The sequence below is a fragment of the Sebastes fasciatus genome, chromosome 2 (assembly GCF_043250625.1).
Source record: "Sebastes fasciatus isolate fSebFas1 chromosome 2, fSebFas1.pri, whole genome shotgun sequence".
NCBI lineage: Eukaryota > Metazoa > Chordata > Actinopteri > Perciformes > Sebastidae > Sebastes > Sebastes fasciatus.
The window spans coordinates 35689241-35716731 of NC_133796.1; the positions used below are offsets into that span (position 1 = coordinate 35689241).

Here is a 27491-nt window from a genome sequence, read left to right on the forward strand (position 1 = left end):
ACAAATATTTTCGGTTCATTATGAAACTGTGACAGGACACAAAAGACTATGGTGGGCCGCCACAGTCTTGATAATTAATGGGAAACACTTATTTATTTTTTTCTGCCATGTTTTTCCAGACATGAAGGTCTAAATTGTGCTTCTACACTTCCAGTAACAATAATCTGGTGGGAAACTGTTGAATCCTTTGGTTTTTAGTTTTAAACAAATGTATTAGGTTTGTTTATGTAACTGGCTACTAAAACCCCAACCCCCAGCACATGACCTCACTATCCTCAATGATGAATTTAATCTTTCCATAATCATAGCCAAGCAGTTTCCTAAACTCAACCTTAACCTGACCTTAATACGGACGGTAGATCAGAATACGTTTGAGTCGATTTGAAACATCCAGCGTTTGTTGGTGCTGTCCAAATGACCTTTCTTGTTGATTTGAGAATGAGAACCTGTTGCTTTTAGCAGGGATTATTCACAGCTTTGCTTTTCACACTGTGATATGTACTGATGGTGGAGGTTTTCATGTACTATCAGTTTGCTTCAGCCACGATCTGCTGCCAAATGGCAGGAAGTTTGATGTTGGCAGCCCTGACTTGTTCTCAAACGTTGTTCAGTACTGACACCCAGAAAGCATGTGGGCTGGCTGTATAGATATAAATAAGAATGTCAGATGTAAACATTAACCAAATGAAACATGTCAACCCTCAGAAATGATGCAGGAAGACCTCGGGCTATACACTCTGACAGAAGTTATTAACTTTTCAAGTTTTATTAAAATTGAACTTGTGAGTAGCTTTTATGGCTTTTCAAAGAAAAATATTGAAGTTCAAACAACCGCAAGTATGTGAAGTTAGTTTGTGCCTCATCAGGCAAATCAGTGTAAAGTTCTATCAAGTTACATTTTTAATAAGTTCAAATCAAATGAATGTATGTAAAGTTAAAGGGTTGCAACGCCTTGTGCTGAACCCATTGAAAATCATCCCCCAAACCAGCTAAATACAGACTCAGGGTTTCTTTTAACCAGGACCATGATTGTTCCTTAACTTTAACCAAGAAGTTATTTTAACCTAAGCCATAATATTTTTCCGAACCTTAAGCCAACCTACCAACCCAAACATACACAGGACTTTCCCCCAGGAGACTGCCCGATCAGCGATATTTGACTAGTTGGGAGTAAGACCGGGTTGGCAGAGCCCTGAAGCCCCGCCCCTGAACAGCGCGCTGTTCGCTTGTTTATTCAAAGTTTATTAATATTGAACATGTCACAAATTCCAATATGGTCTAAATTGCACATATTCGACACTGCCCGTCCTTGAATCCCCAGCAATACAAGTGTGAAGTACATTGGATGAATGGTTCTTGAGATATGCGAAGGACATACCCACATTCATAGAGACGGATAGAGATTCCTTGTTTTAGATGACTCCCATCAGTGGGGATCAGATTTAGATATTTGAACCCAATCAACAATGCAGGAATACCACTTTTATAAATCAAATACTGCAAATGTAACACACATCTAAAGAATAAAATCTCCTATATAATACCCTTTAAAACTCATCACCAGGCTATGATCATGAGAGCAGATTTAAGGAGCAGAATTCACGCTTTTGGGGGAAACTGAATTCATGATTCACACATCAAAGTGTCAGAAAAAGAAATAATACATGAAGCATGGGAATTCAAACTAACACTCCTTGCTGTGGTGGTACCCATGAAAACTCTTTTCTGCTAATCCTTGGCCCCGAGAGCTTTACATCTGATTTATGTATGAATAAGAATTCAGATTATGGCCTTAATCATACTAATATAATTATATTCATATGTATTCCTGACCCATGCTCTAGATGGAGCGCTCATAATTGCAATGAGATCAGAGCACTGGTAGTCACGTACTGTGAATGTAGTCATTAAAACATCCACCTGTATTTTACATCGCGAGCCCAGGAGTCAAGTACATCTCCTGCGCATATATATTTTATAGTGGAAATCATTCAGAGAGACTTCCTTTCATCGCCATATCAAAATTATATCCAATGTGGGTAATTCTGCTCCGCCGTGCCAACTTTGGTGATGTTTCTCATACAATAAAGGCCATTTAGTTGGTAGGTATTTATTGAAGAAAACTGAATGTTCTCTGACTGGGCTTTAATCAGCAGCCAGAATCAGAGGCTCTGCTTCAAATGCACCAACCTGCTGTGAGAAGAGGAGGCAGTCCAGATGGCTTCATCAATTTAAACACTGCAAATCTGTGAGACTGTAAAGATTTAAACTGCTGTTTTTGAGGGGACGGGTGCTAATCAAGACCAGTATGGATCAGAGCGAAAGTAAAAATGCCTTGTAAAAAGGCTGCTACATGGAAGGGTTTTTGAGAAACTTCAAAACTAGCTGTACAAACAAAACCACAGTTTGGAAACTGTGGTGATTAAATGTTGCGAGTAGTCAGGATAGGGCTGTCGCAGTGAAGGAATTACCCCTGCGGTGATAATAATTGGCTCAACAGCGCAATATCCGGTATTACTGCCTTTTTTATTTGCAAAGAACTTCTTTTATCCTGATTTTAGTGCCGTATAAATAAGCTTTATTGTTAGGCTATTATAAGGTATTATATCTTTGTAAACAAAGATGACAGTTTTGAAACTATTAAAGAAATTGTTTATTGTTAAATGCAGAACACAGAAGGTCAATGAGGTGCAGCGTTTTTTTCAGCTGTGACGCTTTGGTTGCGTCTGGTTGCTATGATATGGAATATCCACAGGTCGTCACAAGTTAGAGTACTTCATCCGGATGAAGGGAAGGCTGAATCATCTAGGGGGAGACGATGTGTATTATTTTCTCCCCCGTTGTTGTTCAGCACTTGTAGCGACATGTAGGATGTGACGGTTGGTCTTTGTGGTATTTGTCCCGCCCCTCCTCCATTGTGATTGGACGGCCGGGTAAACAGTGACGAGTGCATTGTTTTACCCAAAGTTGAACATTTTTCAATTCTTGGCGACCAGAAAAAAACACGAAATGTGCAACGCTCAGCGCAGAATAGACGCTCAGGCAAATTCCTTCTATGTGCATACGTACTTGGCAAATAAATCTGATTCTGATTGTGGTTAGATTTTCTCATCATACAGTTGAATGTAATGATTATAAAACTCGGACAGATGGCGGTGTATATTTTTTTTGCATCTTTATGATGAAACATTTTAAAGTATCGTGAGTCGGAGACCTTGTTTCACATTTGTACCAAAACACATTCTTCCATTTAGTAACTAAAGTCAGTCATCAGTACATCAATGTGTGTGTGAATGGGTGAATGCTGACATGTAGTGTAAAGCACATTGAGTGGTCAGAAGACTACAAAGGTGCTATATAAATGCAAGTCCATTTACCATTGGAGTAAACCTTAGTTTCCACTTGCAAAGGGCGGATCTCAAACATGATGCCATCATGGTCACTGGTGTAGACTTGGGAGCAGGCAGGCCTTTGTCTAAAAATACAAACCCTTTCCTCCAATTGTTTGCAGTTCAATTTGTCCACTCAGCAGTGGAAAGGCCAAACTGCAGCTGTTTTCTGTTTAAGAGATGAACGACGTAACCTTTTAAAATGTTTTCTGTTACTTTTCCTGAAACCAGGTTCTGCACAAACCATTGAAAGATTTTTAAAAATGATGCATATTTACCTCCTTCAGGTGACAGCTTGTAGCATAGTGTAAATACGCGGCGTTCCCATTGCAAAGAATTCAAAGAAAAACGTGAACATAGTGGTTGTGGCGGTTGCTTGTCATCACATGCTTTTGGATTTTCAATAACGCAGTACTGCGATATTGCTGTTATTGCGACAGCCCTAGTCAGTCCTACATTATAATAATGAATAGTAGTGTTTAAATGATTCGTTAAATAATTTATTCATTTATTGACAGGAAATTAAGTAATTTATCAAATGAAAAGGGCAAAAAAATTGCTGATTTCAGCTGTTCAAGGGCAAGGTTTTCTTGCTTTTCTCTTCATTAGATGACTGTAAATGGAATATCTTTTCATTTAGAAATGTTGGTCAGAAAAAGTATGCAATTTAAAGATTTCACCTTGGAAATAATGATGGGTATTTTTCACTATTTTCTGACAGTTCACATACCGATTAAAGGATTAATTAAAAAAATTAAGAATGATCTCTAATAATAATCATTTGCCTTCTTACAATATAATAATATCCCCTTGCCAACATGCACCTTGTTAGGTAAATGTCAATTTGACATGTCGATTTCATGCACATGAGTCATTTTTACCTAAAGTCACGACAACGGCAATGTTACTACAGGTCAAACCTATAGTAGTAACATTTCTGTAAAACTTCCAACACAGCACAAGTCTGAATTGAATGTTTCGTGTTCATGTAAAGGCTGCAGCAGCCCAAGGTCAAAAACACACAGAGAGAAACTGAAACAACATTATGTTCACCTGAATAAGAGTACTGCAATGAAAAACTTTCTTTCCAGAGGGTGTTCCTTTTCTGAATCGAGCGTCTAAGGATAGATGCCGTTGTATGCTGTACAAATGCTAAAGGCCCTCGAGGAGAATCTTTGATTTGTGATATTGGGCTATGTACTGTAAATGAAATTGACTTGACTAATAATTGCATCACTTAGTTATCTTCTCTAATGCACAACCAAAATAGAATCAGTTTCAAAAAACAAAGAATGGGTCAAGTTTAACTAGGGGTGTAAGAAAATATTGATATACATGAGTACTGCAATATTGTGTGATACTGTATCGATTCTCCAAAACATTATCGATTTTTAATTAACCTCTTACAAATCTGACGGCCGCTATTCAATCTTTCGGTGGTTGTAGCAGACTCAGTTTTAGATACTGACATCATATAAAACTAAAAAACCTAAGGAATCCATCGGTACCACCCATGTCATGCTAGCTAGTCATGAAGAACGCTAAATAACGCTCCAAAGTTACATTATGTTATGTTAATTTTGGCGAGGAAAAAACTGGCATGGCGTCTGACCTCAAGACATGTGAATGAAAATGGGTTCTTTGGGTACCCATGAGTCTCCCCTTTACAGAAATTTATTAAGACTTTATGATAATCACATGCAGTTTTTTGCATGCAATATAAATGTGTTATTTTTGTCTATTCTTAAATGAATTGCTCGTGTGTTCTTTATACTATGACATCTTTCCAAAGATTTGATTTTAAAAAATCCCAATATAACGCAATATATTGAATAGTTACCCCTGTATCATGATACGCATCATATCGCCAGATTCTTGCCAATACACAGCCCTAATTTAAAGTTGCTGAGGAGATTCCTCTCATGTCAGATCAGTCTTTACCAAGACTAGAATTACCGCCTTGCGGTTGTATTCCTCCGGCAACCAGTCAAGTTGCAGTTTACATCCATGTCTGTCCAAAATGTCATCACTTCATCTTTTTATCCTGTTAGACATTTGTGAAATTGTCATAATAGTCATATAAATTCTTGAGTTATGGCCAAAATCTATTTTTTGAGGTCACAGTGACCTTTGACCACCAGAATCTAATCTGTCCATCCTTGAGTCAAAGTGGACGTTTGTGCCAAATTTGAAAAAATTCCCTCCGGGCATTCCTGAGATATCACGTTCACAAGAATGGACCAGTACAGCCGGACGGACGGACAACCCGAAAATATAATGCCTCCGGCTAGCATGTGTCTCTTTCCATTATTGTCCTGCCATGTCTGAATAAAGTGTTAAGTAACATTTATGAAATAGACAACCACAGTACAGTATGTCTAATTTTACAAAAAGCATCAGATGAATGAAGGCGGCAATGAATAGATAGCAATATCACACACACTTATAGCTGCACAATGAATGAAAACTAATGTTTCTCTAGTTGATAATTTCTTCAGGAGGACTTGTCCTTGGCCCCTGCTTGTTGTTATATCCTCCTCTCAAATGAGCTTAAGAATGTGATCCCTCGCCTTTCTCACTGCGGCCAATCTTCATTACAGAATACACTCTGGAGCGTAATAAGGGTCCATTGTGAGCGACAGTGACCCAACGACCCGTCATTTGCAAGCTGCTGAAATCCCAGCCGTTTCAGATAGTGAACAGAAACCTGCCTCAATGAATGGAGCCCCACATGAGTGCTTTTTATTTTCACCTTGGCCTACTTCTAGCTCAAGAGCTCATTAAATAAGATCTTGTGTTAAGGCTTGAAATAGAAAGAAAAGTTGGAGGGAAAAACAATAACTGTGTATTTAGCCATGTAAATTGTATTGCCTTTGGGAGTTCTGGCAAGTGGCCGTAGAGAGTGTGTGTATATACGAAGGATGTTTCCTATGGATGCATCTGAAAATCCTTTCATATCGTATTTGTTCCTTTTTTTCTCCCTCGCTATCATTCTGTGCCTCTGAAGGCAAACGTGCCTTGGAAGAAGAAAAAGCAGGATCAACTCTTTCTTTGGACTCCAAAGAGTTCAGATTTCCTACCAGAGGAGCTGAATTCTTCAAACACTGGTCTCATATATCAAACAGCTAACCTCTTTATTTGAGGTGATAATTAGTCTAATATCACGATTCAGTGTGTTTAATGGGAAATTCATACTTTCTTTGTTTGAAATGTTCAAATAATTACAGACCATGTGGATCAGTTTTTATTATTAAAATGAGACACTCATGGTTGTACTGGGCCAACACTGTCTCCTAGAAATTATGTTTATACACAAACAAATTTGCAAAAGCAATTAAGTTTTGACCAGATTATATTAACAGTTAACATAATGAGAAAATGTTATAAATTAACGCATGTTCATTGACAACGTAGGTCATTTGCCAAAACATCCTAATCTTGCAATCCAATCCAATAGTAGTGACTACCTTATTATTACCTTTTTTAAAGGTCCAGTGTGTAGGATCTAGTGGTATCTAGCGGTGAGGTATGGAGATGGCAACCAACTGAAGCCTTTCCCGTATGCCAAGCGTGTAACATAGGTCATTTGGAGCACAGCCAGTGCGTAGAGTGTGTGTGTATGTGGGAAGTGAGTGGTGAAGCAAGAGAGAGAGAGTGGCGGCGACGGGAGCGAGTAACGTTATCGAATACGGCCCAAGCCGTTCTGGGCTACTGTAGAAACATGGCGGTGCAACATGGCGGACTCCGTGCAGAGGACCCACTCCTTATGTTTATATAGATATAGTCTTGGTTTAATACAGAATAAGTCTGCAATGACTTGAATCACGAAACACAAAGTGATTATTAACATTTAACGGAAACCACAATCCTTCCCTAACCTCAACCAAGTGCTTTTGTTTCCACAACCTAACCAGTTGTTTAGTAATATTCACTAATATTTCAGTAGTATAGAAATATATAAATGTAATTTCTAGGAGACAGGGTTGGTGGGCCAACAGGCTAAGATGAATATAACCCAGATCCCAGTTCAATTACAGTTGGGGGGCTATTGGCACTAATACCCTCCTCCCACGAAAATTTTAAATAAAAATAAAAATGAATTGAGTAATTATATGCAGGTTTTTAAAACATGGGAAAAGACACTAAAAATAGCCAAAAGACTCCTTTCAAGTATACCGTGCCGTTGTTCTGGCTTTTCTGTTTTTTTTCCTGCTGTGTCACGTTTGGCAGGCCGGCACCTGTTACCGTGGTTACTTATTTTTTATATACGTTACTTGTTCAGTCTTTCTCAAACTCTCAAACCAGAGTTGGTGATTGTTGGAACAGTGGAAAGACAAACCAACACGGTTTTGATGAGTTTTATTTTGTTTCTGTCGAGTTTGAATAAAGTGTGTTTTACGACGATCAGCGAAGTAAAATTACTGTTGTCAGGCTGGAGTCTGGTGGCTTTGAGGAGCGCATATTCATTTCATGTTTTGCACATTAATAAATTATAATAATTGTCCAAATACCTGTCGATTTTATATATTATATATTTACTTAAACGCGCAACACATAGTATTGCACTGGACAAGGGACAAACATTAGCGTGTCCACCCTACCCGGATGTCATGTTTCCATCACTGCTGATCAGAGCTGGAGCCGATAAATACCTGTGACTACTGCAGAGGTCATTTGTCCCGGGAATGAATGCCGAATGTAACCTTTCCCACTGAAGACAAAAGGCAGATGTTAGTGGGCTTTTTGGTCCAGTGAGGCAGGGGCTTTCCTCTACAGGCAATGGTCTAAGTTAAAAAAAACTAAAAAACTATTAAAAAAATAAATTTGCCCGAACCTGAACCAAATGAATGCCCAAAACGTAACCAAGTACTGTAGTTGTGGTGGCAATGTTCTCATTGTTGCAAATATTATTTTGTGTTCGCAATGCTGTCCGCTTTTTGTAGGGTATAATATGGAGTTTGTAAACAAACATATTACTTTTTTCCTGGTAAAAAAAGTGCCATCAGACATCGCTGTACTGTGGTTGAATCTTTTATGGGTGGTTCAGTTCAAACTAATTCTGGTGTGTTTGTGATGTGAAAGCAAAGCCGACTAACTACTAGATTGTGTGAGTTTGACATGAATTTAAAAGCTCATGTATAATTAAAGTAATGTGCTTATTGTGTGAACTCAATGCAAGCAATGTTCAAAGAGATCTATTAGACCAACCTATATAACCCTGTAGTTACGTAAGATCATTTGGTGAACATGCCAATGTGTCTGCACATGAGAGCAGAGATTTCCCCCTCATACATTAGTAAGATAAAAGAGAAGTTCCTCATTAAAAAGGGAGTGAGAAAGAAGCGACCTCACAGTAACTATCCCTCCTATAATATTACAGTCCAAGACACCACTTTTTCGTCCTGTTTTCTACCATCTTATCATTATTCATCATACAGTATACTGGGTCCAGTTGCACTCAGGACTAATAATGCTCATAACCCAGAGCAGTCACATAAATATAGTTCATAAGGTGCAACAGTGTGCTATACATGACATGCTGTGAGTCACCGGTATTTGATTTTCCTATGTGGGTCAATATAGACCTTTTCATTACCATTCTGTTGCTAGGGCAACAGCTTTGGTCCAAGTTTACTTCCTGTCAGCTACTGCATTAACAACCATTGAATAGGAAATACAAAAAGGCCCATTTAGACTGTTTATGTTGTCAAGTTTGAAAAGGTCCATAGTGCTGATGATGCATGATGTCACCAAAAACGTCCTATGAATGAGTTACTTGCCAGTCTACATGACTATTGCTTTTATTGGTCATTTTTATTATCATTTCTTGAGTGTTAAAGTTCAATTCTTATAATTTTTTTCTTTTGTCAGGACCAAGTGAACCAAACTACAGCTGGAAACGTGATATTTTGGGAAATACGCTTACCTTACTCACTTTCTTGCCCGACATGTTCTCATCCCAACTCGTCACATACTGCACCTTTATCACGCAGCTTGGTGTCACTTTAGGTTTTGGCAACAAAACTACTTAGTTAGGTTTAGGAAAGAACTACATGGTTGGGTTTTAAACTACTACGTTTGTAAAGAGAAAATAAAACTGACCGTTGTGAACAGGCGACACTAACGAACAGCTGCCTGTAACGTGAAAGTGAAACTTTCCGGTCTTCTGGATGAAAGCCTTTTGTCTGTTGGGCTCATACGCCACCCCTCCCACCCGCCTTTAGTATGTCTTTTTGCTCTTTAAACTACGTCGCCACATCCCGGTGCACTTTCTCAGAGCGTTTACTATTGCCGTGGATGGGTTTACATCGCAGTTAATGGAAAGCCCGGTGCGTCTCATACAGACGCTAAAGGGTGCCTTGTGCGGCGGTATCACACGCTGACGGCCGTGACAAAGACTTGGTATTTGACGCCCTAGGAATGATAACGGGCTGTCTTGCCGGAAGTTAGATAATAAGATTGATACACCATCTCGCGCCTGTACAGTAAATATGTAGGCCTAGCTACCTTCCAGCAGCAAGTTAGCTTAGCTTAGCATAAATACTGGAAACAGCTAGCCTGACTTTGTTGTAAGGTAACAAAATCCACCATCCAGCACCTCTAAAGTTGACTAATATATACATAATAATAACACATTATATCTCGTTAATGTTCATCATCAAATTCCAGTGACAAACAGCGAGACTGTTTCTTGGCAGGAATTAGTTGCCAGGCAACCATCAGAGATTTCAGGAGGTTACTGTTTGCTGGCAAGAAATAGTGAAACAATTTGTCATGTTTTCAATTTGTTTTTGTTTGGCTTAAGCAAACGAGGTATGATTAACATAATATAGCATAATTAGCGATCTGCAGAGGGGCTAGTGTGTTATTGTTGCACCGAGCCAGGCTGGCTGTTTCCCTCCGTTTCCTGTCTTTATGCTAAGCTTAGCTAAGCTACCTGGCTGCTGGTTATGAACATATTTTCCCAAATGTAGAGCTATTCCTTTTTCAGCTGGGCCGTTTGGAGGCTCAGGTTGTTTTGTTCTGCTATGTTGATCCAATTGTTGCTGTTGTTCTGACTTTTTGACAAGAGTTGTTCTGGCGTTCCCCTCTTCAATCTTGTAAAAATACAAACCAAAAAGCCACAGCAATTCTGCAGATATTTTTATGCACCACCGTGTTTGACTGTGTTTCTGTTTAGGATGAGTTTGATTGTGTTGTTGGCTCACTGACAGCTTTACGCCTCTTTGTGTTTTCTCTACAGTTGGGAGGATGTGGCATACTGGGGGTGGGAGTCTGGCTCTCGGTGACCCAGGGAAACTTTGCCACCCTATCATCATCCCTTCCCTCCCTGTCGGCAGCCAACTTGCTCATCGCAGTGGGGACCATAATCATGGTGATTGGCTGCTTGGGCTGCGTGGGAGCTGTCAAAGAGAGCCGTCCTCTGCTGCTGACGGTAAGTTATTTTCCAGGATAGTTTTTGATGCCATCGCTGACTTTAGACACAAGGCTGTGTGATGTGATGATGCCATGCTATGCCATGTTGTTGTTTGCAAGGCAAATAACATCACCAACTTTTCATGAAGTAATAAGCTTTGACATTCTCAAACAGCATGAGTTTCTGTTTCTCTCTATCACTTACTGACACACGCTGGTGATTCAACCTGTATTTACTGTTGTGAACAGCTGCTTTCCGGGCGAGCCTCACTGCGGAAAATATCTTGCACACCATAAATCTTTCGTTTTACATTTGAGGTTTGTATTGTCTTTTCATGCCACTTTCTACAGTACTTCTACTCTATAATTCAGAGGGAAGCATTGCACTTTTTAAGTATTTGACAGCTAGTACAGCCTGATTGATTAGTCGATTAACTGATTAGCCGACAGAAAATTAATTGGCAACTATTTTGATAATCGTTTAAGTCATTTTTCGTGCAGAAATGACAAAAATGTTATTGTTCCAGCTTCTCAAATGTGAGGAATTGCTGCTTTTTCTTTCAATTATTTGGATCCATTTTAAATAACTTTGAGGTTTCTGCATTGAGTACTTTTACTTATACTTTTAAGTGCATTTTCCTGATTATACTTTTACTTAAAGGTACAGTGTGTAGGATTTGGCGGCATCTAGTGGTGAGGTTGCAGATTGCACCTAACTGAGTATCCCTCGCTCACTCCTCCCTTTCCAGGACAGCGGTAAAGTGAGCCGCCAACGCTCCGTTCGCCTCGCTCAGAGGCCATCCTCACCATAATAACACTACTTTAGGAGCAACAGAAGTCAGACGGCAGCTGGCGGTAACACGGTTTTATACTCTGAGGCTCACGTTACCGCAGTTTCACAAGCATGTCTGACAAGTACGGAAGCCTTCAAGTAACGTAAAAACATGAAAGGCTCTCTCTAGAGCCAGTGTTTGGTTTGTTCGTTCTGGGCAACTGTAGAAACATGGCAGAGCAACATGGCGGACTCTGTGAAGAGGACCCGCTCCCTATGTAGATATGAAGGGCTCATTCTAAGCTAATGAAAACACAAAGATTCTTAGTTTCAGGTGATTATACACTAATGAAAACATAGGTATGAATATTATATTCCATTTCTGCTAATAGATCCCCTAAAATCCTACACACTGCTCCTTTAAGTGACATTTTCAATGCAGGACTTTTACCTGTATGGGAGTATTTTCACAGTGTAGTATTAGTAGTTTTACTTAGTAAAAGATCTAAATACTTCTTCCACCACCACTGCTTAAAACAAGGATATAATATGTTTATAAATGTAACTGGGACATTCAGATTTCTGACCAGCTGGCAGTTTACACTCAACAGCTACGGAGCTAGCTGCCAACTGCCTGTGTGAAAATGACGTGATGCGACGCCAAGTCGTTTATCCATCTATAGAGGAAGACCCACCGCTGGGAAAAGACACTCTGTCCTTTCAAAACATCAACGTTATGAGAAAAAAACACATTTGAACCAGCTTAAATAGTACAGACACAGCAATGTTAACAACAGCCAAGAGTTTTCCTTTGTGGTTAATTGATAAATCCATAGAATTAACATGAATTAGCTGTGGCTGTTTCTTTCAATCCGTCGAAATTGATGGTCATGACTTAAATGTTCCCCTTTCAGCTTGTTAAGACATTGTTATTAATGGTGTAAAGGGCTGCACTAGAACAGGCTATTAATAATCAAGAATGACACACAACCCAAGAGGTTACTTGACTGCAAACAACTGATGAATTCTGGAAATTCCACCTTCAATTCAAAGCCCCAAAGCCCTGTCCACATTGCCTGTCTGTGCGTAGACAGCTCACAATGACACAATGTCAGTACTGTATGCCTTTAACATTATAGACACAGCTAAATCCAGGCAAATATTGAACACTAGTGGCTATTTCCCACCGCACTTGTTGCCAAGGAAGAAGAACCCTCCAGATCCCCATCATCTCCATCAAATACAGTCGCCTTACAAAGCTGATATCACCAGCAATGGACTGATTACATTCTGTTATACTATATTTATTACTTACTTACTTATATACTATACTACTATACAACATTATAATTCATATTTTCTGTTATATTGCTGTACTGTAGTATACATTATGTTACACTATTACACTTCACCTTGTACTATATCTATATCCCATATGTTAATATGTCACTGTTTTATTACATATTTATATTAGATTTCCACATTAATATAGACAAACACTAAGGATCATTACTTAATCATATTATATATTATTAATTATATCATATATACGCCGTTGACATATACTAGACTTGCTGACTCTGCTGCTATTAATCACATCACACCACCGTCACTTTTCTCTGTAATTTTGTCTTTATTTGCTCTTGTATAGCTTCTATTTTTACTTTTATTCTATTTCAGTTTATAGTCCTTTTTGTACTTTCTCTTCTCTTATCTGTATTTACTGTATTTACTGTATTTACGTCCTTGTGCTGTTGCAACAACTGAACTTACCCTCTGGGAATCAATAAAGGTTTATCTTATCTTATCTTAATACTAACTATCCCAGTTATGCTACTTGAATGCTAATACTGTGTGCTACGAGTTGACTTCCGGCCACATCTGACTGTTTTTATACGTATTAAAATATGCAAATCTTCTGACATTTCTTGCATGTTACAATCCAGAGGCGCTTAGTTTCACTAGTTTGAATAAACAAAACACACCAATGATGACAACATAATAATAATAATAATAATACAATCCCTATTATGTAGCAAGGAAATATGATTTAACCTTTCTATTAAAAAGGAAAATTATATTTTTAATAGGGAACTCTTGTCTTCTGAGAGAAAACTCCACTGCAGTTTATGAGCCATATGAGGGTTTAGCCTTGCTGCCAGGGGCGCTGCCCACCTACATGGTTGCTCTTATTTTATTCAGTTTAATGTCTTGCATATATTTTTTAGTGCGTCAGTAGAACAGACCCTGCTTGTTTGTTTGGAGTTTAACAGCTGTTGTCAGTCATGTTGAAGCGCCGAAGACCAGTGCAACAAATTATGACTAATTATCACTTTTCAACCAGAATTATGTCAAAACAATTACTACATTTACATGAACAAAATATTCAGTTTTTTGCCCTTATTTCGAAAAAGACATTATTCCTACTAAGTTGTTTACATGGCTAATGAAAAAGAATATTACAATAATAATTGGATTAAAGTATTCGGTAGTGGATTTGTTGGACCATGCGAACACAGCCTCCCTCTTTCATTCTTTCAACCACCTTCTTCAAAAGGTCGGCTTTGTGATATTTGCGCATATCCAAAAACCTGTTGATATCCAAGTCTTTCATAATGTTTAAAAGTAGGTGTGTTTCTCCCTCCCACCAGAAATGTGGGATTTTCTTTTGGGCATGTATCTCTTCATACTATCGACTAATTGGTTTGTGTACAACGCATAGTGCTGGCCGCAAACAGGCAAGAGGCCGTGTGTCACAAACAGACGGAGAAACTCCAATTGTGACGCATATTCCGAATGCACTGTATACATGTCCAACGAATGATTTTAAAACCTGAATAATATCGTCATATCACACTTGTCATCGGAAAATGCTTAATTTGGAATAAGGCGTTATTTTGTCCTATTCTGAATATTAGTGTGCATGGAAATGTAGTGAATGTTTATCTTCTATAATGTAAGATTCTCAATTATATCACTTATGAGCTTTTGGTCAGTAGATATAGTCACGAGTGCTTTAAGTGAAATCAAAACAAGTGCAGACGCCATATAGTCTGTCATGAAGATTTTTCTAGTATAACTGCATTTTTAGTCATCCACTCACCTCCATTTGAATCAAAATTGCTACCAACAGTTTCAAAGCACACTGGAAAAAGAACAAATATTAGCCAAAATTAAGGACTAAAAATGGTACCCCAAACTTTGCTTCTTTTGGTCAATATTATAATGTATCACCCAGTGGGAAACCTCCGGATCTGAGAAGTGACGCCAAAGTTGGAAGTGCCTTAAACTTGCATTCTTTCTAACAGCCATCAGGGGGCGACTCCTCTGGTTGCAAAAAGAAGTCTGATTGTATAGAAGTCAATGAGAAAATGAGCCTACTTCTCACTTGATTTATTACCTCAGTAAACATTGTAAACATGAGTTTATGGTCTCAATCGCTAGTTTCAAGTCTTCTTCAATACAGTATGATGTTCATTTAGTAAATTATGGTCCCATTTAGGGTCAAATAGACCATAAAGCAGGGGATGCTTTAGGGCGTGGCTACCTTGTGATTGACAGGTCGCTACCATTGCGTTGTCCGGTCTGGGAGTTGTCCGTGTTTTCGTCTTACAACTTTAACCCTTTCACAGTGTGTTTTCAGAAAGTTAATTATAACCCTTTTGGTTGCCTAAAAATTTCTTGTTCAGCTTTCAGTTGTACTTAGCTCCAGCCTCTCGTGTCACTTCTGGTAGCAAAAAAACAGGATGGCGACGGCCAAAATGCCAAACTTGAGGCCGCAAAACGGCAGTCCACAAACCACGACCTCACGGTGACTACATCCATTTCATTTATACAGTCTATGGTATCACCATTAATAGAAATACAACTGATGTGGACAGCAGAGTTGATAGGAGTTTACAGCAGTAGTGTCTGACATGAACTTGCCATGGGAAAAGAGATCTATATCTCACCCACTAATATGTAAATCAGGGGACAGGAAGTGCATTGTTCTGCTCTAATCTATACACGTTTTCAAACTAGGCACCCCTGATAAAGTGTGAACCTCAGGTCCTTTCAAGATTGATACGTATTTAGATAAACAAACAAGCTCATGTAATCGAGCACCGACACTGCACAGCATTTATCAGAAAGAATTATTCTGTGTGGGGGCAAAAAATATAATTTATCATTAGAAAAATGGCACAGCAGGGTGAGCAATTATGAGCTCTGTGGGAATGAGTCTTAGTGTCGATCATTAGCATGATCCATGACATTTTCCCCACAGTGGCCAGACCAATTCCTGTGCTGTGTCAATATAATGAGACCGGGTGAATTATAAGTCTGCTTTGATGAGTGACAGAGCAGACCCGTACTTCAGGGAGATTAGGAAAGACTCTTCTCCCTTCAAATTTCAGTGTTAATTAGCATGTTGATCGCTGATGAGGGACACAGAGTATTGCCACGTCGCTTTGAGATATTTGAGGAATTACTGTTGCACACTGTGCTGGCAAAAGTGTTATTGCTTTGTGTGTCTTGTAATTTCTAGCAACAAACATCAGAGTTAGTGGGTTGCAATTGTGTTATCTGGAAGACACGTTTAGCTCGTATATGAATGTAAAACCTCATACAAATGTAGCCACTCGGCTCCTTGTGTAAGCTCCAGTCTCGATGTAGTATTGCAGCCGTCTTTGGACAAAGTTACTAAAGGAGTGTGGGTTGTAATATTAGTGTAGAAACTGATCACTGAGCCTTTAAAGGTCCAGAAGATCTATTTTTAGCTTCATGCTGACGGTACATGTCCACAGGGGCGTTTTTTTATTGCAAGGGATCGCCTCGCTTCCCAGCATTGGACACTTGATGGGCTGCCACTAGACACAAGGCACTTGGTACCTGATTGGACGAACGCTTTTCCTCGTGGGCTGCTGCTCCCAGTTTTTAAACCGGAACCCACATGGCGGCTCATTTGGAAACTTTCTTCTCATATAATCACAAAAATAGTTCACTGAAATGTGTTTCTGAAAACATTTTATGCGAGAAATACGACATGTAGTTGCTGAATCTGTCTTTATTTTGGATCATCAACAGTTATTTTAAAAGTTTCTAGGGAGTTTCCAGAGGTGGCGAATCGCGCCAGACGCCTGTTTGCATAAAGTAGCATAGACCTCAACTTTATGCAAATGAGGAGCAGCCAACGTCTCTCAAGTTGCGCCGCCACGCTACCAGAATGCATTGCACGTCTGCTTACATTGACAATGAATGGGAAGCGTGGAAAGGATGGAGGCTGTGGACACGTACCATTACTGATGAAAACACTATTTTTAGCCAAAGTTACAACAATAGAATGCAAATGGATGTTCTGGAAGGAAAAATCTAGTTCATCATCTGCATAGACAATATTAGGTGACCTCTTTAGGCTCCGATAGATATGAAACTGTCCCGTTTTAATCACCAGCACAGCAGATGAGCAACTGCATTAACAAAATATCTGGTTCTTTCGTTAAAAAGTCAGAAGGTACAAGCTGTCAAATTAAAGGTAAATTTCAGTATTTTTCAACTGGACCATGTTTTTGTGTGAGTTTGTGTGTCTAAGTGACTAATGGAGACAAAAAAAATGTAAATGGGTCCTGTATTGAGGGCGAACACTGCAGCCGGTAGCCGCTAAACAGGCTGCAATGTAATCCTTCGGCACAATTGTGCACATCAATGTACGTCCACTAAAAGTGCTAGTTTGATGGGCTCAGATTGCTACTGTAAGTGTCTGGCAACATTATGGAAAGGACCCGACAGAGAAATTAAATGTTTTTCTTTACCCTTCGCTAGGGATGCACCGATACCGATACCAATACCAGATCAGATATCGAGCCGATACTGACTCAAATAGCTGGATCGAGTATCGGTGAGAATAGGGCTGATCTATTGAACTACATTTTATTTTGATGTACTATATACATTATAGACAGGAAATTTATAATTTGAAGTTTTGACCAATTTGTTGCTGCATTAAAAAGATTTACGCTACCTGTTAATTTTGAAGATGATTTACCAAGTTGTTGGTGTACGATTTATTAATTCAATAAGAAATAACAGTTCAGTAAATTTATATCTATGCATTAATTTGTCACATTTTGTTTTACAAAGATAGGAAAGTAATGTTTAAGTCCAGCCTGTTGTTGCCTTACACATAAAAGATTGATCCCAGTCACTTCCACACAGTGAGCCATACAGCTTATTAATTAAACACTGGTACTGAATCGGTACTCGGTATCGCCCGACACCCGAAGCCCAGGTATTGCTATCGGGACTGAAAAAGCTGGATGGTGCATCCCTACGCTTCACTTGATCTGGTCTGTTTATTATTGTTTCTAACCAGAGTGTGTATTTCATGGATCAATAGGTGCGGCAGCAATCGCTTCTGGGTGTCGGATCAGGACACTATTTTGTGCTCAGGTGAGAGTGTGGAAACAGAGAGATGCAGAGTCCAAGTGTAGAGTTAAGGATGTTTATCTAGATGCAAATCAAAGCAAACAAAACAATGGTGTGAGAAATGAGCCCAATCACAAATTAATGTGTTAAATGCAAGGTCCAACACAGCTTCTGTGTGTGTGTGGTTGTTTTTCATGGATGCACGTATGAAAAGAAATGTCCATTGGGCATCAATCGTACACTCATCTGTATTTCTCCCTCACTGCTGTATTTGGGGGCATACACAGGGCAGGCACAGTGAGAGCACATGCACAGGGCGTAATCGGGCACAGGAGACGTGCACAGAGGCATGGCCTTTTTTACAGAAATCAACTAAATATTCAGCCATGACATTGAAAATCTTTTAGATAACACCAGCAGCGTAACAGAATTGTGATTGGCCCCGGTACAATTTTTTTTCTTGGGCCCTCGCCCCAAACACAAGTGAACGCTCGTGCATACACACACGCACGTACACACACAACCACTCCAGACTGAATTGCTATACCAGCACGGAGAGGCAAACCAGCCTTAGATCAGCACCACGGACAGCAGCCGGAGCGCCAAAATAATCAACGCTAATTTAACAGTCTGCACTGGACCCAAATGTTCTCACAGACAAAGATTACAGTAAGTGCACATTTTCCAACATATGAGATGTAACAATTACAGTGCTATAGATATATAATTCCTGATCCCACTCCATAATAAATAAAAGAAACCAGTACTCACCCTTTAGAAGTTTATCCTTCAGGTCTTGTGCTCTGCAAAGTCATTAACAACACTGATTAAGAACCATGTCATTTTTTATCAGAATGTCCTTGCCGTGAGCAACGCAGTGCGATGTGGCACGCCGTGTTGAGCTGAACTTTTGTCAGACACCTAGCCGTTTCTATTAATTCCTGTCACTCGCCTTAAAATCACCTCAATGGACCAGGAGTGGCTGATTGGTAAAATGAGGAGTTATCTAAACAATACAAAAACCTTAATAAGGTGGCAGCTGGCTCGAGGGAGATCACCAGGGAGCTGAAAGTTTCCTACTTGCTGTTTAGCTATATTGTATGTAATTTCCAGTAAATATCACAATATTAAACGTGTGTTTCCTGTTTAAAAAAGAACAAACGCAGGAAGATAAGTGGTTACGTCTACAGTCTTGAGCACACAGCTGATAGGTAGCCTACGTGGTTTGATTACATGACGTAACAGAAGTGCATATAACGGATTCAGTGTGGACACCTCACGCGATTTCAGAACGAGACTTCTCCTTGAGCAAGACTTGGACACAATAACAAACAGACCAGATATCAGCCTGTCACCACGGACACCCATTTAATAATACTGCAGAGATATAAATATTGCAGTACTTTCATCAGTGGGTTACAGGCTCAATCACAATAGTGTTACCTCCTTTGGCTATAGATAGTGACTTAACAGACATTTATTTAAATGAAAATCTTGAGATTGCAACTTTAACTGTAACTTTGATTGTGTTAGTCACAAATACATGTTTTAGAGAAATAGTTTTTTATTTAAAATTAAGTCTTTCAAGTGATTTAAATAAAGTTTAATCATTTGAGTACAATGCACCAGTCATGACAGTAAACCAGATTTTGAGGCCACTGAATTTCACCAGAAATTCAATTTTCCCCAGGGTTATGGGTGATTAAAGTCAAGACTCACACCAGTGAACTCACTGCACAGTCAACCCTAGTACAAATCAAAGGGTACAGAGGAGGTGTGGTGGGTCTGTGACCTAATCTGCCAACAAATTAGTCCGACAGGGGAGATCACTGTGGTGGAAATGGAAGCAGATTGTTTACACTGACCAGCCCTTACACAGGTCTGAGATATAGAGGCTGTAAAAATGATTAGACCCACCGCACGAAGTAAACACAGCTATCACCTCAAAGGCTTCCCTCTATATAAAGGAAAGATCCCAAAAGGTATTGATCCGGGAGGCGCTGATGGACTGTGTGCCTGTCATGACTGCTTCACCCGTCAACACACAAAGAGCCTCTGTGGCTTTCACACTGTGTGGAAATCACAGCGTGGATGAACACGAAGGAATCAATCGCTGTGCCTGGACTTTGATTATAGTTCTCATCCCGAGGCCCTGCTGAGGCATCAATCTCTGCTAAACAGTCATATCAGCACTGCTGGCCGAAACAAGTCATAACATAAATAACAGCTACATGCAAGGGCGCCGTCTGGAGTGTGTAAATTTCCATAATGCGTGCAGAGTGCATTCAGTCTTCAGTGGCCAATAAAAGCTACTGTTCTTCAGATACATTAAAGTCTACTTAATGTAGAGTAAATATCACAACATAAATCCCAACTCACTAGTGAGTAATTCCAACACCGTTTTCTGTGCTGTGAACGACTCTGCTGCAATAAAACAAGCTGCAAACATGGAAATACTTCAAGAAAAAGCTCAACCCCGAGGAGCTCTATTCTGGTCGGTGGAGAGTCGGTGTCCTGCAGGTTTTTGTTCTCCCCTGAAGGCGCCAGTTAGATACAGACCAGCTGTGGCTCATTAAGACTCACAGTACAAAAACTGTAATGGAACAAAAACCTGCAGGACACCGGCCCAACGCGACAGGAATATAGAGGTCTTAAAGGACCACTTTACTGAGTTTTATCTCTCTTGTGATACACTGACATGATGATGTACACCATTACACGTGTCAGTGCTATCTGTATCCCATAGGCTTGAACAATGAGAGCAGCAGCAATGAAAAAAATGGTACAGCTTTCCTGGTTTCACATTCTCAGTGTTATCTGGGGATGAGATATAAAAGGTCTTGAGGCCAAAGAATGAATCCTTTTCATGCTATTGCTCTCTCTGTGACTACATGATCTGAGTGAGGATTTCAGGGATGAAAGCAGCCTTCTTAGAAGAGACAAGAGAGTATTGTGTGACGGTTTATATATAGGGATGCCATATTATAGCCCTTTTCATTGCCATTCTGTTGCTAGGGCAACAGCTTTGGTCCAAGATTACTTCCTGTCAGCTACTGCATTAAGGAAATACAAAGGGGCCCATTGACAATGTTTATGTTGTCAAGTGAGAAAAGGTCTAGAGAGTGCACAGTGGTGGAAAGAACATTTATTATTAGATTATCATTTTTGATAAGGAAATTGAAGCTGGACATTCGTAGGAAAACACATGAAAAATGAGGAATAACTTTTCATAAGATATCATATGTTGCTCAAGTACAACTCTGAAGGTAATTTCTACTTCCACTACATTTCAGAGAGAAATCTTATACTTTTTACTTATTTATTTGACTGCTGGTGATTTCAGGTTAAGCTTTTACATAAAAAAAAACCCATAAAATAAATAAATAAAATACAGCTTATTGTTAAAGATCAAACCAGTGGTTCCAAGCCTTTCTAGCTTGTGACCTTTTATATAAAAGCAATGTCTGACTGGGGCCTCTTGTGACATTTCAGATGTCTAGCACTTGTAAGCAGTTTTACCAAAGACAGATTTATCGTTTATACTGTTCAGATTTAAATAACTGTTTAAGACCTGAGGAGGTAAAATTATCCAATATTTCACAAATACAGGAAAGAAAAGAAAAGTCCCAAAAATTAATATACATTTTTGTTGCAAAACTTTGTGTTTACTTTTTTCTTCTCCCTTTAATCATCTCAAGACACCTCAGATTTATCTTGTGACACATTGGAGGGGCCCGACCCTGAGATTGGGAGCCACAGGACCAAAATACTGTATATTAAAGGGACAGTGTGTAGGATTTGACGGCATCTAGTGATTTGGTTGCAGATTGCAATCATCTGAATACCCCTCCGCTCACTCCTCCCTTTACAAGACTGCGGTAACGTGAGCCTCCGAGTGCAAAACCGTGATACCGCCGTTCACCTCACTCAGAGGCCATCCTTACCATAATAACACTACTTTAGGAGCAACGCAAGTCAGACGATGGCTGGCGGTACCACGGTTTTGCACCCTGCAACTCACGTTACCGCAGTTTCTCAAGCGTGTTGGAGAACTACGGTGACCTTCAGGTTATGTGAAAAACGCAAAAGTCTCTCTCTAGAGCCAGTGTTTGGTTTGTCGATTCTGGGCTACTGTAGAAACATGGCGGTGCAACATGGCGGACTCCGTGACGAGGACCTGCTCCCTATGTAGATATGAAGCACTCATGATGAGGTGATTATACACTAATAAAAACATAGTTATGAATATTATATTCCATTTCTGCTAATGGATCCCTCAAAAAGTTACATACTGTTCCTTTAAGTAAAACTAGCTCCACCTCAACCTGCATAATGTTCTACAAAACAAGTACATTTACTACTTTAAGTATATTTTGATGATAATATTTGTACTGTTACTTATGTAGTGTTCTGAAAGAATATCATATGAATATAAATATAATATGAAAGAATAATATTGTGGTATTGGAACTTTTACTAAAGTAACAGATCTGAATACTTCTCCCAGTGATGCGTTTAAAAAACAGCCCAATCTCTGAACACAGGAATGTTGTTTGACAACAGTTTAGAAAGTTATAAAGCTTTTTGATCCATAAAACCTTTGTATTGCCCTATTTTGTTTCCTTCTACTCTGATCTACTATAAATCTTTATGCTGCTGGAAGCCAGAGCTGCAAACACAGTAACATATTTCAGTTTGAATGATGACAATTCAGGAAAAACATATCGAGCCTGTTTTGGTGTTTTTGTAATGAGATCCCAGTCTTTGTTTATCATAATTTGTCACGGTGAGACACCGAGAGCACACCAGCACGAAACCAACCCAACCTCTGTAGATTTTAGCAGAGATCCATGTTTATTTAAGCACAAACTGCCTCGAATAAAACAGATGTTAATGTATTTCCACTGCCTGCTGCATCTCTGTCACATAAACAAGAGTGTCATTACAGTCTTGTTAGGCTTTTCAAAGTAATTAACAACAAAGTATGCTGTTCTTTATTTTATGTCTCAATTAAACCCTCAGAGAAATAGAACTGTTTTCAACCAACTGTTTAGATGTTTTGTTATTATTATTATAATTATTAACATAACTGGGAAGTTACATGTATCCCTTTTAAATGAATTATGTTTCATCAAGTAAGCAACAGCTTCAGAATGATTCTTCTGCACTCGACTTAATTGGCACACTGTTATTGCTTTTATTATTATCAGCCTTTCTACACAGTTCACAAATGTGTTTTTAACATTTACAGTTAATTTCAGCAACCCATTTGATAATAGCAACCCATCCAGTGCTTTGCAGTTCAAGCTAATTCAATAGCTTTCTTGTAGTATATTATAAAAGCTAAATGCAGTCTTCTGCCATCAAATGATCCCATTGAGTCTGCCTATTGCCTGTGGTCTAAAGAAGAGGAGTTAAATTTCTTATTAAGAGCAGATTAATGGGGAAATATTCAGAGAGCCACAGGGGATGGGTCTGTTTGTTTTCCAAGTGCTGGTGAGTATCGGTTTCTCATTCTTAACGATGTCCCTCTGCTCTCTGGTGTGATTTCGTGGTCTCGAACAAACACCCCTGAAGCCCAGTAGAGAAAACAGCCTCTGAGAGACCGGGGGTGAAATAGTAAAAAGGTGAGAAAGCAAAGAAGATGAAGGCTTTCTGTAGCTGGAATTGTTCATTTCTTTGTTTTCTCTTTTGTTAAAAAAAATTAACTATTGACGTTATAATTTAAACCCGAAGCACTTGAATTTCCCTCGGGATCAATAAAGTTACTATCTATCTATCTATCTATCTATCTATCTATCTATCTATCTATCTATCTATCTATCTATCTATCTATCTATCTATCTATCTTCCTCCGAGGGTTTAATATTGACGTTGTTTATTTAAAAACAAAACATTGTACCTTGCACACTTTGCTAGTGTATATATTATGTATTTTATTTTTATATTTTTATGTTAGTTGTAGTAGTCTGGAATATTTATAGTGTATTCTAATATATTATTTATATTGTGTATTCTATAGATTTATATGTCTAGTGTTTATTTACTCTGTATTTACTGTTCCTCTGCAATTTTTGTGGATAACCTGCTGCTGCAGTAACACAACAATTTCCCAATTCGGGATCAATAAAGTCCATCCATCCATCCATCCCTCAGGAATATTATTTATTTTTTGACATTTTAGATTTTAGATTTGCTTAAAGTGAGTTATTATTAGGTTTATATAGTGACTGTGCTGTTGTAAACACTGCTCTAGAAACAACATGTAGTTATATTTAAAATATAAATAAATTCGAATCCAGTTCTGAATTTATTCTTTTTTTAAAATCATATATTAAAAAGCAATTATTTAGTAATGACAAATAACCGATAAGAGTTTTGTTAAAGAACCAAACCAATAAGGAGTATCCTACCATAACCCATCTCTACTCGTGTTATGAATATAATACGTTAGGATGTTAATTTGTTATCACCAACTGTTCCAGACCTCTGACCTTGAATAAAAATCAGATGCGGACCTTTGAGTAATACGTTTTAGAACCCCTGGTTTAAACATTTGGGACTCCCAGACGATGTGCTCATAAACCATCAGAGATTGACAAACTGAATATCCATAAGTAATTTATGAATATGAGCAATGTCTGCGGCTGCAGCCGGCAGCTGCTTTAAGCAAAAACATAAACCCACTGTGTGCTACATGCCCAGCACTAAACAACACACAGAGAACATTAATATCTTGCAGCTATGACTCTGAATATTTTTTACAGATATCAGATATCTTTTTCAGCTCTGGAGGAGACAAACCAGAGCGGAAAGGAGATTGATTATCGGATATTTCATTTGACAACTGGTCGGAAACATGGCTCCAAATAAAGGCTAATATTCTGGTTACAGACCTCTGAATTACTGTCGACATCTGCATTTTTCAGCGATTCAAACAGTCCTGGTATTGTGCTCATTGACAGTTTTCCCCGTCACCTTCTTGTGACACAGCCAGAAAAATTACGACACCAAAATGGCCCCAAAAATGGCCAACTGTGAAATAGCTAGACACGGCTATACAAGTTGTGATGACTCTTAAATTTAAATTATTTTTCTATCAAAATGACAAATAATATGTTCAGGGCTGTCAAAGTTCAGAGTTGTCAAAGCATTCACGTAACTTGCAATTTTGAGGTTGTAGCTGGCTCAGTCTTAAAGCTAAAGTGAAGATACTGGCATCATATGAGGAAAAACTGGCATGGCCATTTTCAAAGGGGTCCCTTGACCTTTGACCTCCAGATATGTGAATGAAAATGGGTTCTATGGGTACCCACGAGTCTCCCCTTTACAGACATGCCCACTTTATGATAATCACATGCAGTTTTGGGGCAAGTCATAGTCAAGTCAGCACACTGACACACTGACAGCTGTTGTTGCCTGTTGGGCTGCAGTTTGCCATGTTATGATTTGAGCATATTTGTTTATGCTAAATGCAGTACCTGTGAGGGTTTCTGGACAATATTTGTCATTGTGTTGTGTTGTTAATTAATTTCCAGTAATAAATATATACATACATTAGCATAAAGCACCATATTTGCCTACTTCCATGTTGATAAGAGTATAAAATACTTGACAAATCTCCCTTTAAGGTACATTTTGAACAGATAAAAATGTGTGACTAATTTGTGATCAATCGCGATTAGCTAATGGACAATCATGCGATAAATCACAATTAAATATTTGAATCGATTGACAGCCCTAAATATGTTATATGTTCCTAGTAACCACTACTGACAGCCCCTTCTGTTGACTGAAAATGACAATGATACTTGATCGATTAGGGCAAAATAATCCCCCCCTACAGAAATCAGCTATGCACTGTATGAAAGAGGTGAAAATGCAAAGACAGTTCCGTCTGAATATCAGGGTACTCATTTCCATGAAAATTGAACCAAGTGAGGTTTGCCAGGGCTGTGTGTCACATGGATTCATGATCTGTCTGTTTTGTTTCTCCTGCCTTCTAGAGCTCACGAAGCCATTAATACTACACTAAGCAGGAAAAAACATAACCGAATAGGAAGGTTTAAGTGCCCGCGGCCTCATGTATCTGCTCTACAATTCTTGACCAGACACTGAATCTAAATTTCTTGCAGAGTAGTTGCACAGTTGACCCTTCACTCTCTTAACACTGAAGAGGAAAACATTTCCCTACAAGCATAAATAGCAGGTCAAGAAATATCACAAAATGCTCATATTGAAACTTGACTTTTGCCATTTTTAAAAAAAAATCTGCCTCTTGTGTCTCCGTTGGTCTCTCATTCACACTTTTTTGGTTGCAGAACTGTGGTGCATAGTAGAAAATATGCAAATATTATCACTGTCTGGGGTAGAACCTTCAAAATGTCAAATACTTAGAGTTAGCAAAAACTGTAGTGCTTCCTCATTTGACTGACTTTTATTTTGACATTATCTACTGGCTTGTTAAAGGATTTCATCAGCCCAAAAGAGGTTGAAATTTCTCAAATCCACAGTGGAACATATTTCTTTTTAAATAAACCCTCAAAATCCCCCCAAATTGGAGTTACCAGCAATTTCACACGACACGGAGCGTAACATTCAGACAATGAAGCCTGACAGAACAATAGAAATTGATTTCAGACGGTTATTTGAGAGCACCTCTTGAAAAGAGCGTGAGTGAGTCAAACACACCGTGGGCTATACTCTGTTACCTGGTCGCTCTCTCACCTTCCAGTGTTGCCACGTTTAGTGATTCATTCATGCAGGTGCTGCCAAAAAAGAACCTCGTGGGGCAACTGACAGCCTTGCTCAAATCCAGGCTTGTGAACTAACAACTCGCATCCACTGTCAAGCTGGAATACACAGAGGGCTTGTAGCCATGATGTCTTTGAAAAAGAACATCTCTACTTTTAAAATCGGTTTTGAAACCTCTGAGATGGCCTCATGCTTTCTGCGCCTCACTTTAACAAAAAAACAAGACTAAGAGTCTACAGAAGTGGCGGCTGGTGACTCAAAAAATTGGGGTGGACAGGAGGAAAACCAAGCCACGTGTTATTTTACACTGTGTACTTATCTTTACTTCCTTTTTTTGTTATTGAACAAAAGAACATAATACAAATTCAATATACAGGGGATAATATTATTATTATTATAATATATATATATATATATATAGTACAAGTATAAGACAAAAATATTATAAAACATACAGATATTAAGTATCTTGATAGGCAAATTAGAAATGAGTTTCATATATGGCTCAACATCCACCAGGAAAACAACAAAATAAGGCTTTTTCTTGTTAAATTTAAATTTATGAATAAAATATTTATCCAACATCATTATTTAATTTATATAAAAAATATTTGTCTTCTTTTCTTGGGCTTTTGAAGAAAACCAAAGATAACATTTTTCTATAAGTATAGTCTTTAAAGCTAGGGGGGAGTGGCTTTGGAGGGAGGCCTGAAGGGAGGTTCTGTCAGTGTTGCCGACTTGGTGATTTTCTCGTT

General features: G+C 38.8%; 2 protein-coding genes across 8 annotated transcripts in view; both read left to right on the forward strand.

The window, feature by feature from the left end:
* Positions 1–27491, forward strand: part of LOC141759697 (casein kinase I) — a 407488-nt gene that overhangs the window by 344251 nt on the left and 35746 nt on the right. The gene's annotated exons all lie outside the window — the stretch shown is intronic.
* tspan4a (tetraspanin 4a) overlaps positions 1–27491 on the forward strand; it is a 192069-nt gene that overhangs the window by 102565 nt on the left and 62013 nt on the right. For all 4 annotated transcript variants that reach the window (XM_074622065.1, XM_074622074.1, XM_074622059.1 and 1 more), the window contains one exon: positions 10633–10824. In XM_074622065.1, coding sequence (XP_074478166.1) covers positions 10633–10824 — 192 coding nt within the window. The remainder of the gene's footprint in view (positions 1–10632; positions 10825–27491) is intronic.